Raw genomic sequence first — 12,324 nt, 5'->3', positions numbered from 1 at the left:
GCCGACCGAGAGACTTCTTCAGTTCTGTCTCTGGTAACATGGATTTTTTTTTTTTTTTTTTTCATCCATAACGTATACCCAGAGAAAGTTGTGTTAATAAACTACAGTGTTAAGTTTCTGTGGCTGTGCTCCTCCTGTGTTTAAAATGCCCGCAAAGCTCTGCATTCATACACCACGACATCCACCACAGCTCCATCCAGCGCAGACCGAACAGCTGCAGCTGTTGCACACATCTGGTGCCTGTTTACTGATGGCAGTTTGAAGGGGACTCTAATGCACCGTGTCAACCAGGACGTCATTTGTTCACTCTTGATCTGCAAAGCATTTCCCTAAACTGATTGAAGCTGCTATGAATGAATGAGAATGCATCAAATATGACGGAGGAACACCGACATATGTCATTTGCGACGCTGCTCAAGAACATCATACATTGAACACATTCACAATCCACACACAATTAACTCTACTGCATCTAGGGCCATTTCACTAATGTATTTGGTTTAAATGTAAATATATTGACCGTGCATGGAATTCTTTTGCTATCGATATTGTAGATCCCAGAGGACACAATTATTTCGGTGGCCACAGATTAAACCTCCAGTTAGGAATTAAATGCGTGACAAGAATAATAGCATGACTCGTCATTGGCTGTGAGACAGAATGTTAGTGCTGCGTTCATCCTTTTGATGTTTTCAATTTTTTTTTGTTTCATTTAAATTGAATAAATCCTTTTTCCTCAATAATTCCTGAAGGTTCTTATTAGCTGTCAATATTCGCATTGTTCACACCGGATGAATAGTTTCAAACTTCTTGTGTAACTAAATCCCTTCCTGTGCTATTTCAGGACCAGGATTAGTATTGTGAGCTTCCAATATGGGTTGTCCAAGGTTTGCTCGATGGCTTTGGGCTCTGAAAGGGAACGTGACACCTCGGGTTGACCTCGGCTCACTGCTTCAGAAAAAGATGCTAATATGGTTTAGTCGCCACTTGTGGCACCTTTCAAGAACTGTTCATACATATATGTCTTCACTATGAGCTTAAGCTGTCTGAGCAGCAGTCCTCGAGAGAAGGAGCGCTCACTCTGCACCGGACTGTGTCCCGGGCAACACGGTTCTCTACTTCATCTTTAACACATCATGTGTATGAGTGTCTATATCAACATCATCACTGTAACTTCCATCAGTGTGGAGTGGCTTCAGACTGAGCACATTGTCAGTCCAGGATGGTCACCTTCCTGCTCTCCATGTGTGGCCTTCATTCATATTTTGAAATGAGTTTTCCTCATAGGAACATGGAGACGTCTGATTTGTACATCCGCAAAAATCCGCAAGTCCTGAAATAAGCATTAGCTGAGATGTGGCCTTCAGCATGAGCAGGACGGCATGGGATCAGCGGAACAGACAACAGAACAAGGCCTCGACCCACAAGATGACAATAATCATAGTGATAACAAGAAAAGCAGGAGAACAGAGGAGGACACAAGAATGCAGGGGGAAAAAAAATAGAAATAAACAACGAGCTGAACACATGCAGGCCAGGTGTGTGAAACCAGATATGGACTCAATCAGAGGCATGAGGGGATACGGAGCACGAAAACAGGACTAACAGCACTGCGATAATGAGACACATACACCACGGAAACCTTCAGCAAAATATACATGGTTTCATGCCTTTTGCACGAGTAACCTTTTTTGTAAATCTCATTATTCTGCCACATTCTGAAACTCCAAACTATCTAATCTATCTTGAGCAGACAGCACTAAAACGTTTTTATTTTTCAATTTGAAAGCACCAATTACGTGCACTGAAAAAAAAGCCCCAAAAAACAGGCTTTTCCAAAGGATAAGGGAATAACACAACAGATAACCCATTTTATGAGAATCTTTTCACATATCTTCTGTACAGTCAAGCCGTTTCAGAAGGCAAATTAAATATGAAGTGACCTCATTGTGAAAGAACTTGGAGCAGCTTTTCAAAGCCCATTTAATCATGGCAGCAGAAATCAGTTTGACTGTCAACAAATATCACTAAACTGCAACCCGCTGTATACAATCCTCCTTAATCCTGTCAGAGGTTAAGTGTCGCTGGTCAAACCCGAGGAGAGCACAAAGATGCAGGAAAATCAGACTTATGAGAGAAATGAGGAAATCCAGTAGAATTAGTGGAAAAGGAAACAATACTGTTGTATGTGTCACTTTCGCTTTATATACTGCAACTGATGCTTACAGCAAATGACTTTAGTTATTGTGACAGCTTCCTATTTAATAAAAAAACAACAAGAATTATTTTCTGTTGCACTATGAAGTAATTCTGTCTTCAAATACATGCCTTCATCCAAAACTCCTCAATACATTTAAACCCTGCTTTTATCAGACCATTCTTCTGGATTCTTCTTTGTGTGGCGTTATGGTTTTATGGTACTATCCTCATCCTTCTAGCGTCATTTAGAAGAATTTTGAATCTGATATTTCCAAAGCACGACATGAGATGAGTCAGTCAGCAAAATGTCAACAGGCAGATTGCGAAGAGATTATTTCAGCCCTGATCAGCTGCTTGCCGCCCTCCCATATGCAGGTCACACTGCGAGTACCATAACTCAGGTATCATTACCAGTGATGGGATTTGCCCCTCTAAAATGACAAGTGGATGGATTTGTAAGTTAAGAAAGCTCAGGGGCTTGACTGCTTGCGTCACAGTCATTAGTGGGACCTGGGATCCCCTTACCCTGTAAGCTACTCGCTACCTTCTGTTACCTGGGAGAGGGTTGAAGGATCTGCTTTAGTCACAGTTGGTATTAGGAAATGCCTCAGTAGGATCCGAGGTGGCACATCGTCTGGATTCCACCCTTTTTTTTCCCTCGCTCCAGCTGTAGAGGAGCATCTCTGTGCAGCGACTGAAGGGATCCACCGTCCTCACCTTCGACAAGATGGGAGACAAAGACACTGTCGAGAAGTTTCTCGACAACAACCCACAGTTTGCAAAGGAATACTATGAAAAGAAAGTCAAGGCAGATGTGATCACAGCTGCCTTCAACAACCAGGTCCAAGTTAAAGATCCGTCATCCTACAAGGACGTCACCACCATCCAGGAGGCCGAGTTCATGTTCGAGCTGCTGAAGGAGTTGCAGGGCGCCAATCCGATGGAGAAAGCCCTGCACAAAGTTCTGCAGAGGATCGCTCTGCTGATCCAGGCTGACCGCTGCAGCTACTTTGGATTCAGGGCTCGTAACGGAACACCCGAGCTGTCCACCATCCTCTTTGACGTGACACACAACTCTCCGTACGAAAAGAATATTGTGAACCCCAACGTAGAGATTGTTTTTCCCACCGACATGGGGATTGTTGGATTCACAGCACACTCCAAGAAGCCTCAGGTTGTTGCTGATGTTAAGAAGGTGAGCAAATGAGTGGCGGCATGAGCTTCAGATCAAGAAATGAAACAAACGGAAGCAGAAATGAACTAGAAATGAACTAGAAATCTGCAGAATGAGTGTTCTTCACTCCCAGTGTTTCTATATATTACCCCTTTAGAGATATGTTGTTATTTAGCCCCGAATGTGCATGAAAATTATTCTTTGATGGTTAAAAGAAAGTTAGTCTTTGCCTCTTAATCTGGCTTTCAACAGCATCAAAACGTCACTGCTTGTAGCCTTCTATGAAAAGACAAAAAAAAAAAAATTGGGGCTCTACAACAATTACCTACAATCATCTTTTTGAATGACTTTTGCTTTAAAAATTGTAAGCAGTGTTTTGTAATACTTTTAAACTGCGTTAACACACTTGAGTGTCATTGGAAGCTTTGTAAAGACCTTTTTCCCCCGTAACATGTTGAAATCAGTACAAATAAACACCAATGCATCGCATTGTTTTGTCATGAAATATTTTGGAAAGTGTAAAGTGGCAAATAAGCCTCAGTCATGTTGTTTTTTTAAACTTTGCCACATCCTTTACGCTATACTGATGTTCTTTCAAACAAAGTGACCTGTTCTGTAACTGTAATTAAGTTATAATCATTTGTTTTAAAGAGACAATTAGGAGTTAGTCATAGATGGAAATTTTGCCAATTCAAAAATTCATTGAAAAATCAAAAATTCAGAACTGATTTGTGACTTAAACAAGAGTGAATAGATCTAAGTTGATATCTGCCGAGACTATTGTGTCGCTCCATCTTATTAATGCTTTAACCGCTTTCTCATGCTGTTTCCAGAATTCTCATTTCAGTGACTTTGTGGACAAACAGACCAAATACACCACCAAATGCATGCTCACAGCTCCCATTATGAGCGGAAAGGAACTCATTGGTGTCATCATGGCGCTGAACAAACAAGGAGCTGAGGAGTTCTCGAAGGGCGACCAGGATGTAAGTATCACCGACTTTCATTCAGACGGCAAAGATCAGCACAGGATGCAACTCGTCGACCTGAAGATTTCAAGGCTGCAAATATAAAACCACCATGACGGTCTCGTCCTCGTCTTAACCTGCCTGGTGGAACATGAACATTTTCAGCCATCCAGCTTCCTGTCGGTGTCACATATATATAATTGGAGATTTGAGTTGGTTTTCTGGGTCACTGGTATGACAGCTAAGCACATAATCCAGTCAGGGAGGAGACATGTTTTCATTTCATGGTCTCTGACACTGGAGGTCAATAAGAGAAAGTGCTTCAAGAGCATTGAAAGGAAACTCACGTGTGATATGTTGTTTTTCTTCTTCTTCTTTTGCATATTCCTCATAGCTCTTTACAAAATATATCAACTTTGCCAGTGTGGTTCTGCTCCAAGCACACACTGCTTACATGTGGGATGTCGAGTCCAGGAGAAGTCAGGTAAATAAAAGACAAACAACATTGCATTTACTCAAATTGTATTCATGACAATGAAAGTAACTATCTAAAAAAACAAAAAAACAAAATGGTCCTTTAATATGTCCTGCTGTAGGTTTTGCTGTGGTCAGCAAGCAAAGTCTTTGAAGAGTTGACGGATATTGAGAGGCAGTTTCACAAAGCCTTGTACACAGTGAGGACGTACATCAAATGTGAGAGATACTCAGTGGGACTCCTGGACATGACCAAAGAGAAGGTGCGTAGAGCAAATCTTTCTGTGGGGGTGTTTATAGGTCTTCCTCATGAGGAACATTGTGCAAATGGGTTTTGATCGTTTTCTCACCAGGAATTCTTCGACGAGTGGGCAATCAAACTTGGCGATCAGGAGCCGTACAAAGGGCCCAAGACGCCTGACGGCAGAGTAAGTCCAAACCCTGGTTTAAACGAAGCACAACTGACTAGTTTGTAAGGCTTACGCCAAGAATCCATTTTTATTATCGACATACAGGAAATCATCTTCTACAAGATCATTGACTACTTGCTTGAAGACAAAGAGGAAATTAAAGTTATCCCGTAAGTATGGTGTTGTACTTCTACCACTCATTTCAACCGTTAGGGATGATTTCAGCTTTGTAACACTTTTCTAATCCGGGTTTGTCCCTCCTCTCCTGACTCTCAGCGGCCCTCCTGCAGACCACTGGGCTCTGGCCAGCGGACTACCAACATACGTGGCTGAGAATGGATTCGTAAGACGATCTTTTGCTTAATGACTCCAGACAAGGTCGTGTGGAAAGCTTCTCCGACTCATCGGTGAACATGTGTTTTTACGCTTTTCTAGATCTGCAACATGATGAACGCTCCGGGCGACGATTACTTTACGTTCCAGGTGAAACGCTGAGTTCACGGAGCCTCTTGCACATCTGTGAATCTGGTTTTTCCGTAAAGTTGCCTGGGTGTTGATTTTGATTTGTTTGACAGAAAGAAGCTGTGGATGAAACTGGATGGATGATTAAGAATGTCCTCTCCCTCCCAATCGTCAACAAAAAAGAAGAAATTGTTGGTGTTGCCACATTTTTCAACCGGAGAGACGGCAAACCATTTGACGAGAATGATGAGCAAATTACAGAGGTACCCTCTCGTCTGGAATCTTTCTGACTGTTAATCACAATGCAGGTTTTCAATAATGTTCAATACAGTATATACTGCTCTTAAAAGGTTAGATGCCGTTTTGTCCTTCTTTGTGCCAACAGGCTCTGACACAGTTCCTTGGCTGGTCCACCTTGAACAGCGACACCTACGACAGTCTGAACAGGACAGAGTGGAGGAAAGAATTGGCCGATGAGATGCTCATGTACCAGACAAAGGCCACACTCGATGATGTGCAGACTATCCTGGTGAGAAGCTGCCTCGTTCAGCCTGACATCAATCAAATCAAGCCAGTCGTGAATCCAGATCATTGGATCACAGCAACCTTGAACTTTCGTTTACCTGCAGAACACTCAAGAGAAACTGGGTTCAGCGCCTGAGGACTGTGACCAGAAGGAGATGTACAAACTGCTGGTGAATTATTTGTCCGTTATCTGTGGGGCATTTCTTACCGACGTTTGCTTGTGGAGCCACCCTGACTGTTTGGGCCGTGTTTCCAAATCCAGAAAGCCAACATCCCTGACGCACAGAAGGTGGAGCTGCTCGAATTCCGCTTCAGTGACTTTCCTTTGTCAGAGCTTGACCTCATCAAGTGTGGCATTCGCTGCTTCTTTGAGTTGGGGGTGGTAGAGAAGTTCAAAGTACCAGCTGAGGTACAGTATGGTGAAGCACATCACGGTCATTACATGAAACACCCAGCACATGCAAGGGATTTATAGTTAGAAGGAAATCAAATGAACAAATATTGGCCTCTTTTGCTTTGACTCTTAATTTCTTAAAGAGTTAAAGATGATCACTGCAGCTGTCTTTGTTTGGTCCTTTTCCATGATACAGACCCTCACACGATGGATGTACACCGTCCAAAAAGGATACCGTGACATCACCTACCACAACTGGAGGCATGGCTTCAATGTTGGACAAACCATGTTCACTCTGCTGCTCGTGAGTTTCAACATTCGCAAACTCTTGTTCCCCACCGATTCTGCTTTTGAAGTTCAACACCGGGCTCATCCTATTTGCTCCTCAACAGACGGGTAAATTGAAGAAGTATTACTCAGACCTCGATGCCTTTGCCATGGTTGCAGCTGGATTCTGCCACGACATTGACCACAGAGGAACCAACAATCTCTACCAGACAAAGTGAGACGTTCTGCACATGTTTCATTCGCGAAAAGCTTCCGTGGAGAAACTGAATCCCCTCCGATGAACGCCAAGTGTTGTTGTTTTTCTTGTGTTTTTACCTGGTGGACCTCGGCAGGAGTGCGTCACCACTGGCAAGACTGCACAGCACCTCTATTCTGGAGCGACACCATCTCCAGTACAGTAAGACGCTGATGGAGGACGAGGTGGGTTCTTGTCTAAAGTTTCAGCTTCTCACCAGTGCTTGCGGTGTCCATTTTTGTTTGTGTGTATGATGCTGTCATGCAAAATGGTTCAGTACTTTTTTTCTCTCCCCCTAATTTTCCTTTACCTTCATTCACAGAACCTGAATATTTTCCAAAACATGCAGAAGCGTCAGTTTGAAACGGTGCAGCATTTGTTTGAGGTCTGCATTATTGCCACTGATCTCGCCCTCTATTTCAAGTGAGCAACATGGTTTTTGTTTTATACATGCCATATTCTCAACATTTTAATGTGGATAATTGCACTTAATGTCGGTAAAAGAAATATCTGACAACACTTTCATCTTTCAGGAAGAGAACAATGTTCCAAAAGATTGTTGAGGCTGTTGAAGGGATTCCGGATGAGAAAGACAAGATCAGCCACATATCCAACAATGCAACCAGGAAGGAAATCATCATGTAAGTAATCATGCAAGAAAAAGGCCGCCCAGTATTCTTACCGTCAGTCAAAACCTGGATCACTGGTGTTGTTTGTTCTGCAGGGCAATGATGATGACAGCTTGTGACCTGTCAGCCATTACAAAGCCATGGGAGGTTCAGAGCAAGGTGTGTTTGCTTTTAAACGTGATCACAAGCCGAAGTCACTTTCCACACATTGGTTCTCATCGTTTTGTCGGTTCCAGGTTGCTCTGATGGTGGCGGCAGAGTTCTGGGAGCAGGGAGACCTTGAGAGATCAGTTCTCGAGCAGCAGCCAATTGTGAGCACATTGGAAATAGAGCTGACTTTCTATCGACACATTATGTCATGAGATCATATTGATCACGTTTCATCTCCTGTTCTCCTTTCTTCCAGCCCATGATGGATAGGAACCATGCCGATGAGCTTCCCAAGATGCAGTGTGGTTTCATTGACTTTGTTTGCGCTTTTGTATACAAGGTAAAAACGTCTGATTTTGTTAGATAAATGCAGGTGCTGCTCATATCCAGTGATGTTTCTTGTGAAACCTCTTGCTTACTTCTCTGAAAACGCATTGCACGCTTTCCCCCTGCATCTGCATTTACATGCATGCGCTTTTACATTGTGCAGGAGTTTTCCCGTTTCCATAAAGAGATCAGCCCGATGTTCGACGGGTTAAATAACAACAGATCAGAGTGGAAAGCTCTGGCAGATGTCCACGCGGCCAAGATGCAGGCTATTGAAGACGAGAAGAAACGGCTAGAAGGTGGAAATCAGCAAGGTGAGCCATGATCATTCTGCCAGCTTTCATTTGCCTCTCACTGTGGGTTTTTTTTTTAAATGTTTATTCCTTTTACAGCACAAGACGGAAAGTCAAAGACATGCATTATCTGCTAGAACGACAGCAACACGGAAGCTTTTCTCGTTGCTTGACTGGATGTGTATTTGTACAGTGAGTGAATGTGCATGTGCTCAATGAGGGAATTTTAAGCTTTAAAATGTTATTTTTATATACTATAATGCTTAGGTACTCTATTGTCTGACACAGAAAGATAATGTAATGAAACCATTAAGCAAACTCGAAGTTCAATTTAAATTATTTAAACGACTATTGTATATGCCAAGACCATTTTGTTTGACGTGTAATTGATTTGACAAAAGGTTGTTTAGCTATGTTCTTGCTTCAGAAAAAAAAAAGAATAGAATTCTTGATATTAAAATATGATGCTGCAATATATATGGGGGGAAAAAAACATTTTATAGTAAGAAATCATCATAAACTAAATGTACTTTGCTATTTTTTTTCCTAGCTGAACAGTGACAATATGTCTGTGACAAATGTGAAAGATGTAAGAAGATTTGACTGAATTGGATTTGGCTATAAGCCAGCTCGAGCTGTTCGGCTTTCTGTTTTAAGTCCCCTGCTTACATAAAGTAAAAATACTGCCCTCATGTTCATAAGTCAGCGTGTCCACGATGCACATGGCACTTACAGGACAAGAAGGTGTGAGGTGAAAATCGAACCCATCAAGAAATACAACTTTAAAGCTCTGTATCTCATGTAAGTGACTTTTACTTGACGCTGAAATTACATATTTGTTTTATTCTGATATCGTATGTTTGGATGCTGACATAAAAAAGCCACGGCCGCAAACAAAACACTTTACCATGTGACTATAGCCTGAAATACGTCATGTTTAAATGTGCATTTAGTTGATATGAAAAATATGTAAATAAATATTACTTCCAAATAACATATTTTTTGTGGGCGTTACCTTTTTTCAGACTAAAGAAAAATGGAACAAAAAATGTTGAAATCACATATTTAGAAGTTCAAAGCAGTTTGGTCATGTGTTTAACTTGCATGAAGAGTGTAAAGGTGATGCACAGTACTGAATAAAGTAGTTTAATTTAGAGTGTCGCGACCTTACAGCAGAACCAATGTGGGGATTTTACTCACTACTCAGTTGAGTGGTTTAGGTGACCGCCGCTGACCAAACTCACCGCCTTCTAATCGGCGGCTAACGAGCTTGTGTCACACCTGTGTAATTCATTTAGATCAGGTTTTCACATAATTACCGTTTCACCAATCACGCGTTGTGCACGCGCTTTGTTTACAAACAAGAAGGCGATGAATTCCAACGATTGCTTTAAAGCAGGGTGCAATAAATATGGTGATCCCTTACTCCTTGAGCCTTGCCCTGGTTTGCTAATCTTTGACCTCTCACCTTTAACTTGCTTAACTTGGGGGTGGGGGGGATTATTACAATTTGACCAAAGCCTTTTGGGTTTAATGCACTAATATACCGAAGCGCATTGTTGCATATTTAGGAAGATGAGAACGTATGTCTCTACAGCTACTCATCTTGTTGACTGGCTTCAGGTAGGTGACGGACAGCCGTTGTACGTACCTGCAAGGAGCAGAGAGGGTCTCATGTGTCAAAGCCTTGCGAGAGCGTCACAAGACGTAAGCCTGCTTTACAGACTGAATATAAGCCCACCAGAAGGTCCACAGGTCATTCTGCAAAACAAGTGTGTTCCCCAATTATTTTTTTTTCCCCCTCAATAGTCAGGAAGTTTGAGTTTTAATATGAATTTGATTTCTATATAACGATTCGTCCAGATTATGTGTCCTGTGCCGGGTCACACCATGCTGGTGCCAATCCCAGTTTACAAACAAAACTATTATTGTGAATGACATGGTATCATAGTTTGCCCTGTGTGTCAATTTAAATGATGGAAAGGAATTCCAGTAATCTCTTTCCAATGTTTTCCTTCAAGTATAAATGTAGGTGGGAGAATTTTAAAGCGCTGAAAGTTTATTTTTCAGTCCACTCATGATGGCATTTGTCCATCTCCTTTGGCTCTCCGTTTCCCTCTAGTGGGGAGTTCTCTTCAAAAGTGAATGCAGCAATAGGGAACGTCTCTTTTTACACCTGTAGCCCACAAGCTTCAACTTTGCATATGAAAGACGAATTAATTAGATGAACCGATGCATCAGAAGGAACGCGGCACTTCAATATAGTCTTGAGTTAGTAACAGGAAACAAGACTCTGAATTCCATTAAAAGTCACACACTGGAGTCACTGTGGCCACATTGTTGTTTGAAAGCCTGTCCTCTATTCAGGTGATGAATGGTGACATTTATGAACCATGGACACGACCAATCATCTCGCAGCACGACAATAATATCCAGTGTTCTCCGTTTAGTCCACACTCCGCTTGTGAGAAAAGACGTTTGTTACTTTGGATCCCTTTCAGCTTCTCTACATCTCCATTCCTCTCTGTTATTTCCTCCTCCTCCTCCTCCTCAAAGAAGAAGAAGAAGAAGTCTAATAATGTAATCCGAATAACAGGATACCCCCTAAAAACCCCCCTATAGCAAGACCCTGCTCCCCTAAAAGCCCTGGATTCATAATTGCAGGCAGAATTGTATTATCATTCGTAAACAGGGTGGATGTCAAATGGTAAAATCGAATCAGCGACAAAGAGGTCCAGTGCTGCATGCATTTATTTAACGACCTTCCAGAAAGCTCTGAACATGTTCCTTCCCAGAAGGGTCTGTGGGCGTTCCAGGCACAACCAGTAAACATATTAATCTTGCAAACTGGAGAAATTTTCACCAAGAAGAAGAAGAAGACCTTATGCAGAACCGTGCTGTGCCAAAGCATGTCTGGCACACAGGAAAAAGGACAGTTGTAATAAAACACATGAAGGTGTTTTATAGCAGAAAAGGCCTTTTTTGCATGTGGCTTTGAGAGGAACACGTTCTGAAGGAAAACAGTGTTTTCAGACCTGTTCTTTGTGTGAGAGGGGAAGTATGCACGAGGGGGATGGGTTAGTGGGAGCAGATGTTAGGGTGACAGGAGGGCTTCCCCTCACCCTTCTAGCACAGGTCACACCATATTGCGTCCTTCAGTCGCCATGGAAACCACGCACAAACCAGGAAACGCATCCGGAATGTTTGCAACTCTCTCGATTTCTTTTTAACCCTCAAACAGAACAAATGAAGATATGGAGACATATATAAAAAAAACATCAATGCTAAATCTCCACACAGGATTAATAACAGCCGTTTCCAATCGTTCATTTTCTCTGGGTTTCCCCGCTGCCCGCATCGAAAGCCGCTGTGCGTCTGCGCCAAACGCCGCAATCCGCTGGCTCATGTCACTGCTTCATTTTTCTCGAGCTGATTCACGAAAAATATTGCACAATTCCGTGAGCCTATAGGGTGGAATCCTCCAGGAGCCCGACACACACAGAAAGACAGAGAGGAAGAGTGTGTGCGTGTGTGTGCGCGCGTGTGTGTGTGTGTGGCGTTTTGCTGAAACCATAGGCGTGGTTTTGGATGAAGATGCTCCGTCTGCTCCCGCTGGGATCCCCACCTGCCCTCACACCGCGTCTGTCACCGTGCCAGCTGGTATTCTCCTAAGCTTCACACACTCACACACACATACGCACACGCACACGCGCGCACACATGACAACAGGCGTTTAGGTGGATCCTGTTTTTTTTTTTTTTGTTTTGTTTTTCCTCACAGAGGATTTAGATCTTCA

The 12,324-nt window shown here is 42.6% G+C and overlaps 1 protein-coding gene across 1 annotated transcript; it reads left to right on the top strand.

Moving 5' to 3' along the window:
* Window positions 1-2,926: 2,926 nt before the first annotated feature.
* LOC308138350 (cone cGMP-specific 3',5'-cyclic phosphodiesterase subunit alpha'-like) lies at window positions 2,927-8,560 on the top strand (the record flags this gene model as incomplete). Its single annotated transcript, XM_080507432.1, has 21 exons — window positions 2,927-3,394; window positions 4,207-4,359; window positions 4,736-4,825; window positions 4,938-5,078; window positions 5,169-5,243; window positions 5,331-5,395; window positions 5,502-5,568; window positions 5,661-5,708; window positions 5,801-5,950; window positions 6,073-6,216; window positions 6,317-6,382; window positions 6,475-6,621; window positions 6,803-6,910; window positions 6,999-7,108; window positions 7,227-7,314; window positions 7,452-7,552; window positions 7,663-7,770; window positions 7,854-7,917; window positions 7,995-8,069; window positions 8,165-8,248; window positions 8,399-8,560. 21 exons carry the CDS (start codon window positions 2,927-2,929, stop codon window positions 8,558-8,560), a joined length of 2,514 nt encoding a protein of 837 aa, XP_080363558.1.
* Between the last annotated feature and the right edge of the window lie 3,764 nt (window positions 8,561-12,324).

The sequence above is a fragment of the Blennius ocellaris genome, assembly GCF_963422515.1.
Source record: "Blennius ocellaris genome assembly, chromosome: 13".
Classification (NCBI taxonomy): domain Eukaryota; kingdom Metazoa; phylum Chordata; class Actinopteri; order Blenniiformes; family Blenniidae; genus Blennius; species Blennius ocellaris.
This window is presented reverse-complemented; position numbering and strand designations above follow the sequence as displayed.